General features: G+C 39.3%; 1 protein-coding gene across 2 annotated transcripts in view; it reads right to left on the bottom strand.

Annotated features, from left to right (window-relative positions):
- ANO10 (anoctamin 10) overlaps positions 1-20,984 on the bottom strand; it is a 79,558-nt gene that overhangs the window by 14,147 nt on the left and 44,427 nt on the right. For both annotated transcript variants that reach the window (XM_042476776.1, XM_042476777.1), the window contains exon 12: positions 16,910-17,026. In XM_042476776.1, coding sequence (XP_042332710.1) covers positions 16,910-17,026 — 117 coding nt within the window. The remainder of the gene's footprint in view (positions 1-16,909; positions 17,027-20,984) is intronic.

The raw sequence follows: 20,984 nt of genomic DNA, 5'->3' as shown, positions 1-20,984 counted from the left end.
TTGTACAACTGGTCATTTAGAACAGATTGCACATTATCTATATTGACCCAGCACTTTCACAGCAAATTTGTATGAAACAGATTAAGCACACATGATGATGCATCATGGCATAGCTACCCACCCAATTTAACAGCTGTTTCGTAAACAGTACAGAACAAAAGTTGGTGGGGTTTATTTTCAACATATTGTTAGTAAGTAGCTGAAATCCTGAAGAGGAATCAACCATGCTCAGATGATAGTATTTTAAAAATTAGAGAAAAGCATCTTTATATTACTGCTATTCAATTACTAACTGTTGGCAATGTGGTCATATAGAGCCATAGCGTTGGAAGAGACCACAAGGACCATCCAACCCACCCCTTGCCATGCAGGAATACACAAATCACTCCCAACAGATGGCCATCCAGCCTCTGTTTAAAAACCTCCAAAGAAGATGGCTGTACTGTTCCACAGTTCTTCATTTATATTAATGAAACAATGAAAAATATTATGAAGATATAATCATACCAAATCATTTGGATCAATAATTATATCACTCAAAACACATTTTAAAAACATTGTGTATAGGAGCAATAAAATGAAGTGTATTATGTGTAACCTATGGAAGAAGCATATACAATACTATTACTGATTAATTTAGGAAAGCAGAAACCATCTACTTATAACTCTATAAAGATTTACTAAAAGATTCAGTGTTAGAGACACTGTAAATAAGGATGTGTGCTCTATATGCATTCACACATTGGCAGAGGTTTAGAGACAAGAAAATTAGTTGAGCATAAAAATGATCAGCAAGGGGAGGTACTGTACTATTATTTGGGCTTTGAAATGGTATCATTGTCATGGGAGAAGAAAGACACCTATGGTTCTGGATGAAAAGCCTTGTAAATATTTTCCCCCATAAAGTAATCAACAAACCATTTATTTATTAAAGAATGTGCTTTAGCACTTCATCTGGGGAATATAAATGCCAGTTATCTCTTTTCTTTTAATTATACCAAAAGGAGCAACTAATACACTGTCTCACGTAGAAAGGGACTTATTGCCTGCATTGAGAGAGTATGTAGTACTTACAATGGCTTAACAACATTGAGCTCCCTTACAATAATGTGCTTTATTTTAAATAGCTAAAGTATTTATAACATTTATCATAGTCATTTAGAGGGGGAAAATAATTCACATGAGGTTTGAATTGCCCCTCCCCACCTCATTTAGCTGAAAAGCAATTCCTTCCTCCTTCTGTTTGTTTAAAAGAATCCTCTAAAAAAGGAAGCACTGTGTTTTCAAAAGTGGTTTTAGTAAGGTGACATGACTGCTATACATGTGTGTTTAGGAGTCTTGATTCCTACCCATTCCTACAAGTTAGAGGAGTCCAAGAACCTCAAGTGATCCATGGGGGGTTCGAGATTTTAATATGTCACCTAGGGCTACAGCATTCTTCACAGCAACCTCGGATCCAAATTTAACTTCACCTTGGAAATATTCATGGCCATGAGCATGTTTCTACAGAAAGCAAATAAAAATGCAAATATACTGCCTCCAAGGAGGACAAACCTTGGAAAATGATGAAAAGATAAGAAACAAATAGCAGGCAGCCAATTGTCGCATTACCAAACAACAATGGAAAAACCATGCAGATCGAGACTAAATATAAACCAAAAGCAACAATAATCCCTTTCACAGCACAACCAAATCTGAAATACGTCACCTGGAAAACCCACATTATGGCACATAATCCCTGTCCTGATCTCTCCTAATCTATATGGCAGATCGGCCACTTGCAAGATTAGCGTGGGCAGTACAGTTCAAAAGCTTGAAACCACCAGGGAAGATTCTTTCCAAACTGTAACACAGACATACACTTGTATTTACATCTGTGTCATGGCTGTATAACTCCATTGTATTCTTCAGAATCCCAGACTTGCATGCAAGGAATACCATTCAACTGTTCAATGAGTGCACTTGCTCTAACTCCTCTGTCACTTTCCTCACGCAAAAGCAATATGTCTGTTGTACTCATGGGAGTTCTCTATGCAAGGCAAAACTTGGAAAACATCAGGGTTCTGGCATGAATGGATAACTGCTGTAGATGCATCAGGCCCTCCTTTTCCAAAACACTGCTTTTGCATTAGGAGCGTGATGACTGAGGGGTGGAAGGGTTAGTGAGTTCCGTTCATGTGTGCAGTAGACACAGAATGGCTAATGACAGTGCCTGGGACCAAAATAAAAGTGAGTTATTTTAAAAGGGCTACTTTTAAGACACACAAAAGAAAAGAAAAAAGAAACACAGCAAGAAGCCTTGCTTAACCATTATGCAACACTTTGAGAGAAGGACTGTCACTGGCAAATATAATATGCCTGTGATTTCCTCTGCCTGAACTGGTTGCAATTACCACGCGATACAAAATCACAATATTCCATTCGGAATTTAGTACAGTGTACCATTCAAATCTCTCAGTCATTTACAATTTTAGTTTTAAAATCTTCTCAACTGTTTCCTGACATGTGTTTTTGAGTTTGATTTATTTGACTGAAGACTCACATCACCACAGCCTGCTGCCTGAGCTCAAAGCTTTCGGTGGCTAAGATAATTTTTTTGAATGGCTATGAAAGGATAAATATAGTAACGCATCCTCAGAAGGCAATCTTGCCATTTAAACACGCTCCCAACATCTCAAGATGACTATAGATTGTTGCTAAGGCAACATAGCCTGTTTGACACTAACCTGGAGAGTAATGCTGAAAGAACATGGGCCACTTGAAAAAACCCCTACAAAGCTGAATATTTCACACTCCTGACAATTACAAGTACCCCAGTCTTAACAGAGATAAAAATACATCAGAAGCAAAATTGCAAGGTTTTGGTATGCACTAAAGCTAAAAGCAGTAACTATGGGTTAAATTATATTATCCTGCTTTAAAGAGTGCTCATACAGTTTTGGCCATCATGGCAAAAGTTAACTAGGTTTGGCTTCACTCACCTCGGCTGCAAAACTAGAAAACGTCTCATACCACTTTCCTACCCAAAAGCAATACAAAAGTAGGGAATGAAAGGGGAAAAAAGAGAAAAGGGCATGGACAGCTGGTTTTTGGATATACAAGTTGAGTTGTCCTTATCGGAAACACTTGGGACCAGAAGTGTTTGGAATTTTGGAATTTTTTTTATTTTTATTTTTTTGTAATTTGGAATACCTCTATTTGTATATACATACATGGTAAATTATCATGGAGAATGGGACCAAAGTCTAAACATAAAATTCATTTATGTTTCGTATACACTTTATAAACATAGCCTGAAGATATTTATATACAATATTTTTAATAATTTGCCAATCAAATGAAGTTTGTGTACATTGAACCATCAGAAAGCAAGGTGTCATTATCTCCGCCACCCTGAAATATGTTTTCGTTTTTGGAATATTTTCGATTTCAGAATTCCAGATAAGGGAGATTCAACCTGCAAATATCTGCCTATCTCAGGCCCGTTACAGACCGCCCAAAAGGGGCAGTCTCGGGCCGCTGCTGGCTGCAGCGCGGAGAAGTCGCAGAAGCCAAACCGCGCGACTCCTCCGCGCTGCAAAGAAGGAGCACGAAAATCGCGCTCCTTCCGGCAACCCGGAAGAGATGCTGCAAGTGCCAAAGTGCGCAGTTGGACCATCAATTCTGGGGTGCGATGTGCGGACGCAGAGCATCCGCTACGTCAAGATGGTGGCTGCCATGTGGAACGGCTGCCGCCATCTTGTACGGACTCGGTCCATAATAGGGGTAAATGCATGTGTAAGCTATGCACTTACCCTAAAGCTAGTACGTCCCCAGGACGTACTGGCTGCTCGTCTGTAACGGGCCTCAGTTTCTTCTTGGGGTTTTTTTTTTCAACTCAGGCTCTTTCCATCCTGAATATGAAAAAAGGTGCAGATTTTGGTTACTACTACTACTACCACCACCACCACCACCACGTCTTTGGAAACAAAATTCTCCTCACTTCCACTGGTCCAATTCAACAAATGGGAGACACCTATGTTGTACCTGCCCACCATAAAAGGCATTAAATATGAGGAGATTTGCAGTAAAAAAAAAAGGGGTACCATAACTTAGCAGGAACGCAGGGATTGAACCCAAAAATGTTAAAAGTTAAGCATTCCAGCCACTGGTTCTAGAACTGGATGAATGGAGGACAGTATGAATAGAAGTACAATTAGAAGATCTGTACTTCTAAAGCATCACTTTTATGAATTAGGAAAGTAAGAATAACTTGAAAGAAAAGTTCTTCTTAGAAGAAGGATTTTTCTTCCAACACTGCAGTCCAAAGTACAACATGAACTTGATATCGGCCCAACATCTTTAAAAGAAAATGCAAAGCACTAGTTAGAGAGATGCCCTGAATTCAACCAGTCCAGCTCTTATTCAATCATCCCCCCTCCATTTTCCTTCACAGAAGGTTTCTCCATTTGTTTTTGTTTGCCTTAGGCTTCCCTCCAAAAAGCAGTACATTCTCTTCCCACTCCAATAAAGTCCTTGAGAACCAAGCATTTTGAATGTTACAGCTGAAACGTGGAGCATAAAAAGGGTGAATTAAATGGCATTTACTCAAGTTGAGAGGCCAAATATTGTGTTCAAATTAAAAATGCCGTTGATGAAAGTGGAGCACAGTATAGAATGATTTGAATTCTTTTCTATGTTGTAACTCAATTAAATCAATATAAATAAATTGCCTGGTTTTCAGAATGATTCTTTGATTGCTTCAAATACTCCTGTATTCACAGCAGTAGCACATTATAGGAAAATATACATTAGCTTTAAAAAAAAAAACCCTAGCTGCCCCATTCACGGCTCCATGCGCACAGTAGTTGCTGGAAGTGAAATCCACACATGGACTCCTGCTGTTTTTCAAACAGAAGAGTAGGAGAAATGGATTCAGTATTTCTGCCCCTAAAATTGATAGCACTGCTAGTGGCCTGTCAGATGTGTTCTGGACATGTTCAAAAAGATTATCCTTTTAAAAAAAAGTCTTTCTATAATAGTTCCACAAAGGACTTACTGTAAGGGAGATGCAGATTTCTACAGGTAAACTAGGCTCCAGATTACATGCTGCATCATCCTACTCAAGTAAATTGATCAAAACATTTACAAGTTGCCTACTTATTTTAAACTATGGGTTGGAAAAATATGGCCCGTCCGATGTTGTTGGACTGTAACTCCCACAACCTTTATTTAGCAAAGCCAATGAGGACAATGGAAGACATACTCACATTCCTATTCCACCAATCTTTCTAAAAGTAAATAAAAATGCAGGTTTGTTCTGATTAGGATTTATTAAACAACCAACCTGGCTTTTGGTTTTAGTTACCAGTGCAAACTAGTTTTATGTCACTATTGTTCCTATTATTTGAATAAATGTATGAAAGGATGGCCGATCAAAACTTAAATTTTAACTAGTGCCATTGGAACTGAGTGCATTAGTTTCGCAGTGATTTTGTGAAATACTCTTTAATGCTCTAATTATAATCACTTTCCAAAATTGGACTGTGTGACTGCATTACAGGGCAGACCTTATGTAATCTGCTTTATACATATTATGTAACTTTCATATATTGTGACAACCAAATGATTGCCAGGAATTTTGACCATCAGGCAGTTTTCTTGCTATCATTCATTAAAAACTTATTTTGTTCTACAGTTCTTCATTTAGATCTACCACCCACCCTACCCCATTTTTGATCTTTTCTGCATATATATGTATCATTCAGAATCCTATGTGTTAATCTGAAAACTTCCTACTGAAGATTCTCTAAGGGCTATGGCAGAACTGAAAAGAGGAGTATTTTGTCACATGTAATGTTCTTCAGGCTCTATGGCCTTTTGGCAGATAAATTGCAGAATACACATTCTGGAGTCATTCTTGAAAGATCCCATGTGCTCACAATCCCTCTGCACTCTGAAAGAGGAGGTAAATCTGCAAACACAACACAAACTACTAAATTTCAAATAAAACAAGAGCTTGTGGATTCAGCAATTGGGGTTAAAGTGAACTCCAACTGTATTTGATGACAATCACCCATCACTTTAGTTAATCCTGCCTAGAAAAGCAACTGGTTATTCATTCCTGATGTAACAAACTGAGAAGAAGAAAAAAGCACCTCTCATGAAATCAGCTATGAAGCCTTAAGCCCCGCACTAGCTTACCTACAAATAGAGGTATGAACCCAGCCTTACAACACAGAGCTCAGTGGATCCTACTTGTGAAAGCTGATTGGAAAATCATAAAAGGTATAGAAATGTACTTGCTATTGTTATGTCTGTCTCAGAAATTTGCAACTAACTGTAGGAATGAACAGGACAGCTTGCATTCAGTGGGAATCAAGACTCTCTTGTATTGTACATAGAGAATGGGAGTAAAAACCTACCCATAGATGTAGTAACACAAACTGCTGTTAATCATGGGGTGCATGTTCATTTCTTTCATCTCAAACAGTCAGATTTCCAAGGTTTCTGAAGTGCTACAAATATATTTTTTTAAAAACCCACAAGACTTGTCAAGATTGAGACTGACAGGGCAGAAAGAAACCTACAGTGGTGCCTCGGGTTACGAAATTAATTCGTTCCGCCATTCCTTTCGTAACCCGAAAATTTCGTAACCCGAAAAGGCTTTCCGTTAGCACTGGAAAGCCTATAGCTGCACTTTGCAGCATTTGAATTTCGCGCCGAAATGAATTTCGTAACCCGAAAAATATTTCGTAACCCGAAACAGTTTTTGCCAATCCAACTTTTTCGTATCCCGGAAATTTCGTAACCCGATCATTTTGTATCCCGAGGCACCACTGTATTAGTGATCACAAATGCATTCAGCCTGTCACCACGTGTAATATTTATCTATGTTCCTCACTGCTTTATTATGACACATTAGGAATGGGCACAAATTTATAAACATAAGATTAATTGCAGAGTTAGGCACATGTATTTGGGTTCTGTTCCCTGCCTTCCCATGACAGTCCCCTTCTGCTTAGAAGTGTCTTCAAAACTTGAGAGTCACCCTTCTGTGAGTGGCGTTCTATCAGGGAAGTTGTTGCTGTCTGAATTTGAGTGATCCACCCCCCCCCCCCCCATACATCAGCTTATGCTACTGAGCAAGGTCCCATGATGTTCTGTGTAACATTTTCAAGGGGTCTGAGAGTGCTGCTGTGTCTCCTAAATGCTCATTTCTACAAGCCCAGTAAAACTGAATTGAGCCAACCATTACTAAGCCTTTAAAATCATCCCCATGATTGTAGTGGAAAGGATTAAAAAATGACATCTATGTCAAAAATAGAAGTTTCGCCAAGGTCTCATAAATATTAATCTTTAACCTGAGAACTGTCCAATATATTCAACATTAATGACTAAAACAAAAGGAACAGTTACAACAGCAGAAACAAAAAAAACAGCACCATACTACAATTAGTATGGGTGTATAGGATGTTGTGGTGTGACCACAACAGTGAATATATTATAACATTTATATAAGGGCTGAAGTCATAATGTGTCTAAAATGAACAGACACATGACTCTAGCCTCTAGCATATTACGGCTTTAATGAATTACTGGGTCATGAATTAAGTCAGGACAGGTGATGGTTATGATTCTTCCTTAGTATAAAATTGACTGAAGTTTAATACAGTACAGCAAAATGTTCTACAACAAGATCAACTGGTTAAAATGAGAACAATTACTGAAGATCTGACAGATACAACCAGTGTTTATGATGGTTTCAGATTTTGAAAATATCAGACAGAATTCAGAATCAGGCATAAGTCGGAGATTGAAAAAAGTTACCTTTTTGGACTACAAAACCTAGACTAGGGAAGGGGGAGATGAGAAATTGTACTCCAAGAAAGTAATTTTTCTGCAATCTGGTTAAATGACTCCTAGAATGGACCAGTGAATTGTGAGAAGTTAGTGGGTGGCTAAGGAGTCAGGCAAGATGCAACTGCAGAAAAGACTAACAATACAAATACCCATCAGACATAAATACTATGCAAGTGCCTCCCTCCCAAAGCTGATTTTCTTTAAATTAAAAAAAAAATAATACCTAGTTTCTATTAAACAAGTGAGGTACAGTCAGCCCCCAGGTGGGCAATTTACATTTAAAAGTAACAACTGCTTGCTAGGATGGGGCCAGTGTTTGGTAGACAGGTGGCTGACTACGTGAGCAATCCCTTCTCAAATTATTGCAAGCAGAACTGCAACAGGAACAGATCACCTCAAGCAGGTCACACATATTTCAGTTCTGCTTGTAAACTTGCCCACAAGTCCCATACACTCATCCTTCTTTCACCCTTCCTCTTAGACCAAGAAGATTCACCTTGGGAAAGAGTGATAGGATAACAGAGAGTAGAGAACTCTGAAAAAGATGGGAGAGAGCCAGTCCACCTCCAAAATCTCATGTGGGAAAGGACAGTGTCAGGGCTATTGCCTCTTTTGTTTCCTTCAGAACCTCCTGCTGTTTGTCACCATGTTGCCCTTCTCAGAAACAGTCACTTAGGTGGGAAGGAGAACAAAAAGGATTCAGTAGAGTATGCATTGTACTCTTAAGCTGAATGCTCAGAGAATCTAGACATTAACTGTCATGTTGTGTGCAACAGTTTGAAAAGTCCAAAGCATTTCTGAGGATAGACACCTCAAGTTCACTTTCAGAAAATCTGACACTCCCCAACTCCTCCTCATTTGATGATTTAAAGAAAAAAAGAAAGCCTGGGAGACTGAGCATCAATAGTACTGACCACAAGGTAGAATCAGAGCTCTGCCCAGCTGCTGGAAAAGAGAGACAAGGCAAGAAAAAGCTAGGTAATTGAATTCACTTGAACTTCAATCCAGACAAGAGAGAAGGTCTTATGAGTAGTGCTCAGCCTGTCCTGGAGGAAGCCTCACTTCATTAAAGAGGTAGGTTTATAGTATGGGGTGTTCACTGCTCCATATTTGACATTAAAGGGACATCCATGACCCTATCTGGCCTTACTTCAATCTTTCATATCCTAGTATGTGGAGCTGACTTTGAAAATTGTCTGCAAATGTCAGTTATTTCAGAATACTGTAGTGACCTTGCCAACTGGAACTGAATTATGAACACCTTATGTCAATGTTTTGCCATCTCCATTAGCATCCAATCTACTTCTAGGCCCAATTTAAAGTGCTAGGTTTGACTTTTACAGCTTTGGACAAGGGTATCCATAGGATTATGGATACCTGTTCTCTCACACTGAGATCTTTCTCAGGGGCTCTTCTTTGGATGCTCATGCCAGCAAAAGGGTCATTTTAGTAGTGGCACCCTGATAACTGAAAGACTTCTCTAAAGAGCTCACCTAAAGCCTATTTTAATCTTTCAAGGCTAAACAAAGACCTCATCCCCTTCCCTAGGTCTTTAAAATCTGTTTTAGCCTGCTAGATCTATTTCCCACCAATTTTCCAAGTTTTCTGCCAGATCATAATTTAGTGTTAATAATTTTAAACTTATTTGATTTTATCCACTGAGCCACACTCCGACTTTTTTCCTGTTATAGGGCAGCCTACAAAAGCTGCAAACAAGTAAATAAACACATAAATAAATACATTTCAGTCTGTCAGATTCTTATTAAGATCAAAGAATCGCAGCAAGGATGTTTAGTAAGATTGGTGTGCACCACAGAGATCTGTTGGACTAAAATATGATGGAAGAGACCCAGAAAATTTAAGAGAGAAAAAAAAAACCTCTCTAGAAAAGCCTCTTTTAATTCTGTCAACCACATATAGCCAGTTACATAAAATTCACACAAATTTAATTAAAAGGGTTTTTTGGTGTGTGTGCAGATGATGTTAATTCTCAATATTCTCTCATTACAGACTTAAATTTATTATCATGCAACACACCCTTGGTGTCATCTCACATTTCCTGTTATTACTCACAGGTAACACAATGTTCAGGGGGAAAAAAGAAAAGAAAATATTATCTAGGCTACCAAAGTTAGATGTTTTACTTTCATCAGTTTTTTTAAAAAATCTTTCAGAGATTCCTCATCTAAGAATTGTCCTATACTGTGTTTAAAAATGGACTACAGTGGTACCTCGGGATACGAATTACCCAGCTTACGAATTTTTCGGGATACGATACGAAAAAATCCCATAGGGATTTATTGTTTCGGGTTACGAACGTTTTTTCGGGTTACGAAAAAACGCCGGCGCTGTTTAAATGGAGCCGCGGCAGAGCCGCGGCTTTTTTCCCCATTAGCGCCTATGGCAATTCGGGTTACGAAGGTTTTTCGGGTTACGAAATTAGCCGCGGAACGAATTAATTTCGTAACCCGAGGCACCACTGTACCTTCACTCAGTTTCGAGCACCCCAAGGTTTACCACAGTTCTTGTGGGAAATCTTTTTTTCCTTACATGCAGGTTTTTTTTAGTTAACTATGGCCATTTCTGCACAGGTCAAAAGTACGTGCTCGGCACGTACTAGGGTTAGAAAGTACTGAGCACATACAAAATGGCGGCACCCATTCTACATGGGCGCTGCCATTGGGACGTCACGACTGCACCACCTCCAAATGGGGCAGCACGGAAATGACGTCTTGGCCCCTTTCTGTTTGTCCCCGCCACCATCGGGTGTCCTTGGGGCATGAAGCCCCAAGGACACCCCTTTCCGGGCCGCAGGGAAGTGGCCTGGAAAGCGGTGAATTGGGGCTTCAGAGGCTGCCACTGTGGCAGCTGAGGCCCCAATCCGGCGGGGAAAGGGTCGGGAACAGGCTGCCCCAAAGGGGCGGTCTGTAAACCGCCCTATGCTAGTGACTGAGCATGAGACCCACAACATATTAAACATGTTCTAACTACATCAGCACCACCTCAGTTTCTACATCTTGTTTCAGGGGCCTGCTTTCAGCTTTGCCAAGAGAGACATAAACTTTCACTTTAACTTGGCGGATGCAGAATCCCTTCGTTCTCACAGGATGGGTTAACAAATGTATGTCTCATCACTCAGTGTCTTATGGCTAAACACATGAAGTGGCTCTCTCTGGGAAGCATTTTCTTTGAGGTGAAGTGGTTTGAAAACTCTGATTATGTTACAGCTGTTTCACTCCTGGCATGATGGTGCAGTCTATGGAGTTTATCACAGTAGTGAGATGCCATGGAAAACGGGGGTTAAATGCAATTTAAAGCAAAGAAAACCCAGGAATGCCTGATGTTTGTCACATGACGTCGCAGTTAACGTGAGATAACGCAAAATTAAACCGCAGTTAATGCTGAGAAAAATGGCAGCTTTTTACCTTTGGAACACCCTGAAAGTAAAATGCTGCCACTTTTCTCCACTTTAACTGCAGTTTAATTTCACGTTATTTCGTTTTAGAAGCAATCCGGTGTGATAAATTTCCTGAATTTGCAAGTTTTGTTTAAATTCAAATGTACTTTTATCGTGTTTAACTCCCGTTTTCCCGTTGGATCTCGCTAGTGTGATAAAGCTCTATGTCTGAGAAACACCCATGTGTCAAGAATTTCCAAACCCAGCAGAGAGGCTACTGCCCTGTTCTCAAACAGCTCTAGCAAAGCTGCCCTTCCATTGGCTTCATTCTAATGACATGATCTGGGTGAGCACAATCTCCCACGGTTTTAACAGACCTTGGCAGTATCATCTTCTCACATATTTGATCTTATCACATGACTTGGGGGTGTTATCTAAGCACAGGAAAATGGACTGGAGGTTACCTCTCCAACAGCACTAATGGTCAAATCCAGCAAGCCACCTACCTCCCACTATCCCATATGTTCCCCCCCAAACACACACCAGGACAGGGGGTGCACTATTGTCACTGACATTTGATCCCGCAGTTCCCCTCTGACATGTCATCATTCACTGATGGACGTACAGCCGAATTTCATCCCTGCACCTGAATACTGTACCCTGCACCTGAATACTGAATGAGACTCAACATGGTTGTGAATGAGGATCCCCATTACTCTAAGTTATTAAACTGAAAAAATTAAGTAAAAGATAATGACAATTACATTAAAATGACACTTTATGAACCTGTGCATATGAACAATTGCATTGTAACAATTGCACTGTAACTACAATTGCATTGTAACAATTGCATTGTAACTACAATTGCATTGTAACTATTTCAATAGTTAACATAAGGCAATTTTCCCTTACAGAAATAGTCTCTTTCTTCAGATATGCACATTTTCATTTAATGTGGTATAGAAACTCTCACGTATCTTAATTAAGAGACTGGAAGCCCTCTAGTTGACCTTGGGCATTGTGATTAGCTACAGTTATTCATCTGCCAAGTATAGATATTAATAGCTCAGGTCAGAGAGTTATTATGAAAGATTACAAAATATTCAGTGCACTTTACTGCTGTCTGATAACAACTTCAGCACCAGTCCTTCAGTTCACTATAAACATACTGTCAACACCACATTCTAATTAAAGTGTTGTGGATGCTGCTGGCATCAATACAATTCAGTTCAACAAGGTTCACAGCAATTCAAAGAAAAAGAAAAGCACAACTATACTTCTTGTAACATTCTTTCTTCGCCTCTACACTTTTGAAAACCTTCCCCTCTGTTTCCATTGAATTACTCCTCATCGCAATCAGGTCACAATCAGGTTACAATGCAATTGTTCATATGCTCTGGTTCATAAAGTGTCATTTTAATGTAATTGTCATTATCTTTTACTTAATTTTTCCAGTTTAATAACTTAGAGTAATGGGGATCCTCATTCACAACCATGTTGAGTCTCATACCACAGACGTGTGTTTCATTATTCTAAATGTTTAAAAAATATTTTGAAAAGTATTTCCTTATGCCTCTTGTCCTTCCAGGGTTCCTAAAGTTACATAAATGAAAGTGGGAAAACTGCACATAAAAAAACACAACTTTTTTTTACCTGAGAGAACCTCCCTCTAAGAATTTCTAGGTCTTTCAGGGCAATTCTATGGTCAAGATCTGCCAGAGGCTGACCATGATATTGCACTGGAGGACCTACAAATGCCTAAAGAAGTGTTCTCTCTAGGAATCTCTATTTCCTCCAGTGTGATATTTGGCAGATGTTGACAACAGAGTTATGCTGGAGGACCTAGAGGTTTCTGGAGAGAACGCGCGAACCAAATTTGTGACTACAGTAATCAAAACCACCAAAGCCAAAGCCACAAATGTGAGGGGCAAATTGTGTGTGTGTGAGAGAGACATCTATTTAATATAAAACCTTAGCAGGAAAAAGTATGCTGAAAGCCACCTATAAGGAGCCCATGTATACATATGTACGTATTTAAAATATTTTTTTCACATTTTAGTGGTCTCCAAAAGACAAGAGTGTACAAACAACTACAGTGCACCCACACTATACGTGGGCGCACTAAACATAGCTTCAAGCTTATGCTGAAGCCGTGCGACAATTAAAGAAATGGCACGCACAGCCATGGTATGCATGCTGCCCCACACCATGAGCATGTGCCCCATTGTTTGCAATGGGGTGTGAGCATAGACAGATTTCCCCTTACACAGAGGGATCCGGAATGGATCCCCCATGTAAGGGAAGGGCCCGCTATACTTGATAATAAGAAACACTTATACAGGAATATATGTATTGCCTTAAAAAAAAAACAAAGTAAAATGAAAAGGAAGCTCCCAAATTATCCTCTACATGTTTAAGTGCCATAAAATCAATTCTGCCAAATTAGCTAGCATCATATCCCAAAGATGTGCTGACACTAGTTACGTACTGGGCATTCTCAGAGATCTGCTGACAGAGCACTGTACTGTACCAGCAAAACTGCTCCACCAGCTAAAAACCAAAGCAAGGGTCAGAGAAGGGCAGAGCCAAATTATGTCAGATCCAAACCCTCACAAGCCAAAGGACATAGGTACAGCACTGACACAAAGATAAGACAGGGTAAGGTTACCTGATTTTCACACATCAAGGCACCCCATGGAAAAAAATGGTCAAGCAATGTGAGATTAGTTCACTTTTTTGTTCTTTAAAAAACATTTGCACACAAAAAAACCTTGCATAGACTAGCTTTTTATAGGGAGAAAAACATTTTTAAAGGCCAAAAAGTTGTATTTTGCATAAAATAATGTTTTCTGTTCATTTTTTTCCTGTAAAAACTATTTTTACACAAATTTCCCCCAGCAAAACCCCTGAAACGAATAAAAAAATAACTGAAGGAAGAAGGCTTGTAATCACACCCAACTGCTGAAGCTATTTTTCTTTGCCTGTGAGAATGAACTAAATGAAGATTTATATTCCTAAAAGTGACTAAAGAGCTTGTGCCTAAGGTTTCAGCCAGTGACCTACTTTTTCCTGTCTCATTCTCATATATAAAGCTCCAATGGGTTTACAATCCTGCTCTTTGTAATAGTATGCAAAGCTGCTGTCTAGACATTATTTCTTTTGAATAGAAATATCCAAAAAAAGGCAAAATTCAGTTGCAACACATTATATTCAATATTTATTTTGTTATGTGTTTATGGCAGAATACAGCCTTGACCCAGATAGAAACACACACCAAGAATTGGAGCACAGATGTCTCAAATGGAATGTCTAACCTCACACTCAAATTTAAGGCACAGCATCTAGTACAATATTATGCAAAATCTTTTGGGCTCTATCTTTTTTAAGCCTCTGGAATTAGCATGTTATCAAAACCTCATCTGAAATTGATGAAGCTGCTTCCCCATGGAATGGTTTCAAATTCCCATACCTCTTTTTCATGAGTCAGAGCTCAACATTTGCATGTACATATAATACCATCAATTTGGATGGGCTTTTCTGTAGAAACTGCCAATAATTGGACAATTGTTGAAAGGCTGAACATATCGGCTTGGAGGAAATCATCATTAAAGTCTGCTTGGAAAAGGAGGTTCTCAGTAGCAAATATAAGCTAATAGGTCCTGAACATAACATTTTGGTAGGCATTTTTAAACTGAGGCTCTGAAAATACTAAAACTTTCAATCTCAGAAAAGGGAGAAAAGAAATTCCAAGGGAAAATAGGAGTAATTTGATTTTTAAAAAACACAACAATAAATAGGTAAGGAACAACAACGACAAATCCTCACAACTATAACCAGCACGACTTGCCCCAGTTAAAATATACTACTTTTAGGTTTAGTTGTGCTTCAGGTGACTAGGGTTATGGTGACTTTGAGGGCCCAAGATCGGAAAGATGTAGGTCTTCTATTAGATGGAACTTTACAGTATGGAAACCTAGGAAATTTGTTTAATAGTTGAATCATGAGAGTTATTTTACGGCTTTGTTAGTTAGGCTGTTTTAACCTAAATTAACAAAAAATTGGCTTTGCAGTGTAGTTACAGCTGTGGCAGATTGGACAGATGGTGCCACAACAAAAGCAATTTAACAAAAGTAGCTGAGAAAGTTAAAGTGCCACCTGTGCAAATTTTAAAAGAAAGACTACTGCCAAACAACAACACAACAAACACAGCATCAAACACTCACTGAACATATCTCAGCATTAGTGACACTGATTTGCTTTCGATATTCTAATGCCAAGAAAAGAAAAAAATAGTAAAAGAAAATACTTGACGGCCTTTCTGTGCCAATGCCATATGAAGATTGGGTTACACATAATCTGCATATTGTCCTTAAACTACATATCAGTACCTTTATTTAAATAACTGAAAATTGATAATACAGGCACATCTCATTTACCAAAGCCTCTGAAAAGCAATCTCCTTCTTACAAAATGTTTTTATGACTGACTGACCCCTTTTCTCCTTGTCCTTAGTCTAGCTGGTTTTTGTTTTTTGTTTTTTTAGCAACATGGGCATTGAGAAGATGGGGAAGGAGGGCTAGAGAAACACAGACGTTCAAAATTGGATTGAGGCAGCATGTCTGCAGAAAACCATGTAATAAACAAGCTGGGAAAGAATGGGTTTCTACCCTAGCCAATCTTATTGTTGTGTGTGCATAACTTCATCAAGCAAGAGGAGACAGCAGCTGCCTCCAGAATCCCTTATTGATCACTGTAAATAGCAAAACAGAGAGAAAGGGGAAAGAGCAGATAAGTCTACATCGCTGAGTACACCAGCATGTCAAAAACAAAAAACATAGATCTGGCCACCAAAATGGAAATTATAAGAAAAGTGGCAACTGATGGAGAGGGGAATCATCTCTGGATGCATTTTGAAAGTAGATTTCAAGTGGTTTTCAGAAAGTTAAAAATGTTGTGATTTTTCTTTTCTTTTTTCCTTTCCTTTCCTTTTATTAATTATGCAAGGCTCACCTGACCTGGCTGTTTCAATTCCAAGTGTACATATTGTTAATTTTGGCTTAAAGGTTTGCTGAAACAGACTGAATTGCTTCTTTTTATGATTTACAGGAACCTATGCCTTTTATTTCTATGTTATTTCTGCTTCTGGTACCAAAATTTCTCTTGAAGATGTAATTGCCCAAGAACACACTTATTTAATTAATTGAGTCTAGTTACAAATGGGTGTAAAGTATGCACCAAGCGCGTACTAGGGTTAGGAAGGGGCGTCCTAACCCTAGTATGCGCTTGGCGTGTACCAAATGGTGGCCCCCATTCTACACGGGCGCTGCCATCTTGACATCGCGGATGCCTAGCGTCCACACGTCACGCAGCAGAAGTGACGCTGTGAGTGCGCGGCTAGCGACGCCACTTCCAGGGTGCAAAAAGAAGCCACTTTTTGCGGCTTCTTTTTGGTGCATCCAGGAATTGCGCGGTTTGTCCGCTGCGGTTCCCAGACGCAGCAGCCAGCGGCACCGGCAGATTAATTGTTCTAGAGGACTATACATGATTAATTGTTCTAGAGGACTAGATACCTACATATTCTTTAACAAAATCCAGCTGCTAAAATAAAATAGAAAGTGACAGTTTCCATCTTCATCTCTCCCATAACCTTTCAATGCCAATAGCTCTTACCTGCTGCTTGAGTGCTTCCAGAGATTCAAACTCTAGCCTTGCCAATTTGATTTGTATGTCTCGTGGTTTATCAGCAATCACATATGACATAAGAAACTTCAGAGCTAGAGCCAAATGCTGGTGGGGAAAAGACAAACAGAAATGCAGCGCTTAGTATCCTACATGTTTTTGTGCACAGAAGTTACCACTTCTTCATTTTTAAGAACTGTTCATAGTAATATAAAATAAACATTATTAAAGTAGTCATCTTTCTATAGTATTCTAAGTAATGATAGTAATGGGGAAGTGACTTAAGGATTATAGTCTTGATCTCCCAAGTTCCCACTGATTCAATGGGCTTACTTTCATTTTCTATGTCGGCTGAGGATGACAAACACTGTAGTTCAACAAACCTGACAGGCATTAGGTTGAGTATCTATATATTAAGTCAGTTTCAATATTCTTCCATGCTGCTTCCACAGATAGTTGCAAATACAAAATAAACCCTTCATTATGGACTGGTTGTTTTTGTGTCCCTGATCCACCTATGAAGGTACTTTTTAGGCTATGGCCACTGATGAAAAAGTGTATGTTGTTTGATAACTGAATAGTGAATAGCACTGAGGAAAAAGAGAAGATAGCAAGGGGAATTGTCATACTGACAGAGAAAAAGGCATAATCCTCCTCTATATATTTTTTAAAAACTGTCAAGTTATGTTGCAGGTATTCCACAAGTACAAACTTGTGGATAGTGGGGTGTTGAAGGATATGGTGTGTTCACCCCTTTTCTGCCAGGAAGGCACAGGATGAACATCAATGCTGGAGAGTGGGGCACTGAAAGAAGGTATATCCACCTCTTCTTGCCAGAAAGATGCAGTGTGAAAAGCACTGCAGACAGGACCCCATATGGCGCCTGCTACTGCTTTTCAAACTGCACTTCACTGGTAGGCAGGGACTGGACACATAATTGTTCACCATCCCACTTTTCAGTGCCTCGGAAATAATTCAGTTAGGGTGGCTGCCTGGCTTCTGAGATGGGATTCAGGGCTCGAATTGACAGATGCAACTACAATGATAAAGTTCAATCATAACAGCCATGTTTGATGATGCAGGACTTTGACCCAATGTGTTTTTGTTTTGTTTTTGTTTTTGTTTGGTTTTTTTTTTTTTTTTTTTTGCATGAAAAACATGTTATTTTTGCACAAAAACCACGACTACACAAAAATTTTGTATTCCTGCACAGAAAATTTGTCTGGAAAACTTTGGATCTGCACATACTAGGTAAAAACTGTACAAGTTTTTTTTACCAATATGTTATTCTTACCAACTGGATTTCCCAAATGTTGGGAATACTATTTTTGACCAAAGAACAAGTTGTTGTTGTGTGTCCTTAAGTCATTTCCATCTTATGGCTACCCTAAGGCAAACCTATTGTAGGGTTTTCTTGAAAAGATTTGTTCAGAGAGGATTTACCATTGCCCATCCTCTGAGAATGTGTGACTGGCCAAGGTAACCCAGTGGGTTTCCATGATAGAGTGGAGATTTGAAGCCAGGTCTCTTGAGTCATCATTCAATGCTCAAAGCACTACACCACATTGACTCTCTTTAAGTGGAAATGACACAGACTGAACAGCAAGGAGTATTCTTTCTATCCCTCCATTGCATCAGCATTTGCATTTTATTAAAAACTAGAAGGCTGTGGTGAAATAACCCTACAACTTGATGGCACAAACCTACAACAAGTCAAATCCAGCCCCCAGCCCCAGCTTTTTAGTCCTCATGGGTCTCTGACTTTATCAGATCATAATATCGTATCAAAACTACAAACCCGGAAGAATAGCAATGGGTAAGTACACAGAAGGGAGCATTTCTCTCAGGATCACTTCCAAGAAGGGAAGAGCTAAAGCTCTCATTCTAGCATGTTGTAGTCCTGAAACACAACACAACCAAACCTAATGCTTTATCATATTCAAAAGAACCATTGCACACAGCTCAAAACTGGCTGCTTTTTTTTTTACAGCTACACTTTTGGGGTGTGATGAAGCTAAATTTGGGGATGTGACAGAGAATTGGAGTGGATGCCTTTTTCTTTTGACACACATTCCTGTTCAGGGGTGTATTCTAAATCATGAACAATTCAAAAAGGTTACTGCCATAACACAAGAAATTAAAAACAGGTTACTCTTTTGCTGCTCACAGTGTGCCACCAGAACCAAATATTTTTACAAAGTGCACAGACCATGCCTAGTCACTCAATTTATTCAAGAGGTGTATCATTTCTTTGCCCTCCAAAACAGGGGGAGCAATTGAAGCACGCTTGTTAAAATTATGAAGTGACAGTACACCATTCTGTGCAACCCTATGAAACATGAAATACGGGGGGGGGGGGGGAGCGCCCCTTATTGTTTGGATTTCCTCTCTCTCACTCTCTCCATACATACATACGTATGTATATGCATTCCACAACTCCTAACCCCTTCAGAAAATGTTTTATTTAAAAATAGACCCATGCTATTTCTTTGATGGTACAGTGCTACCTTGGGTTACGAAATTAATTCGTTCCGCCGCGGCGTTCGTAACCCGATACATTTCGCAACCCGAAAAGGCTTTTCCGAAGCGCGGCTAGCGGCTGGAAAGCCACTAGCCGCGCTTCGCATTTGAATTTCGCGCCGATATTTTTTTCGTAACCCGAAAAAAATATCGTAACCCGGAACAGTTTTTTCCTATCTATTTTTTTCGTATCCCGGAAATTTCGTAACGCGATCAATTCGTATCCCGGGGTACCACTGTACTAGGGAGAACAGAAGGTCAGTAAGGCAACTCTATGCAAGCATAATATCAGAAGAAAAACCCACTGAGTCCAAAAGGAGTTATCCCAAATAAACACGCTGAAGATGCTGCAGAATGATTTGGAAATATCTAGATAGTAGTGAGGCCATTTCATGAAACTATTTCTCCTCAAACTACAGGATTAAATTCATGAATATCTGGTCCAATCACAGTATTCTCACATCCCTACTTAGCATCTGCTATTAAGTGGATAAAATCTCAACCTTGCTTCAGAGTCCCAAATTTCCTTTCAGTTTGGTCCCAAATTTCCTTTCAGTTTATGTTCCAATGTATGCCCTGTCAATTTCAAATGCTGGCTCTATAAATACTGATTACATTACTGTGATTGCTGTTATGAGCCGTCAACTTTTTAGTAGTATGCAGTTTTAAGGAGGTTCTCAGCTTCTACCAACACACATTTGATCCCATTTGGAATTTGGAATATATCTGAGTTTAGTGACCACTGGCTAGAGTAAACATTCCTGCAATCCTACTGCTGTAGAAATCAAATTAGCTGTTCAAAATTCCAAGAATCACTATATTTTTCAGAAACACAAAGTTGAGGGACACACTGATGCAAAAACACAGCTGTTACTGTTGTTCATGGCAGGATTTTATTTAACAGGCCAGCTCCACTGCTTCTCTGAGCACTTGGCAGAAGTCCACAAAGAGTTTGATAGTGCTGCAATTATCAAGGGTGAGAGAGACATTGACATTTTGCTCCATACCCACTTGGCAGATGGCAAAATAGGAGGATATTTTACTGTTGACACCAGGGAGCAGTGTTAATTCTATCCTGTTTTCCTTATACCAAGACATCCACCCCGTAATCATCATGTACAACATGGGCTTGAAAAACAGGATCTCTTTAAGTCTTGCAATTTAGAATAATGTTATTCTGCAAGGGCTTAGAATGAGAGACACCACTGACATATGCTATTAAAGCAATGGTTGCTATAGTGTTACCTAGAAAGAGACTAACCTAACCATAAAAAAATGTCTTGGCATTTGCAGCAGACTGCCAGCTACTGTTTATCTTCTTAAATTCAATACGTCTATAACATCTGGAGAGACTCCTATATAAATTCAGGTTATCAGTCATGGCTGTGGTACTGGGTCTCAAAACCTTCACAATTATAACGTGGCTATTCAGAGGATTTACTAAAACAGCTTTGCCTAGAATTCTGTTCAGGAATTTCCATGAATGCATGAAAGGTTAAATGGATAGTAGGGACATGGGCACATGGAAAATCTGTTCTCAAACAGC

This window comes from Sceloporus undulatus, chromosome 6 (assembly GCF_019175285.1).
Source record: "Sceloporus undulatus isolate JIND9_A2432 ecotype Alabama chromosome 6, SceUnd_v1.1, whole genome shotgun sequence".
In the NCBI taxonomy this organism is placed as follows: domain Eukaryota; kingdom Metazoa; phylum Chordata; class Lepidosauria; order Squamata; family Phrynosomatidae; genus Sceloporus; species Sceloporus undulatus.
Note: the sequence above shows the minus strand (reverse complement) of the source record. Positions and strands in the feature narration are given on the sequence as shown.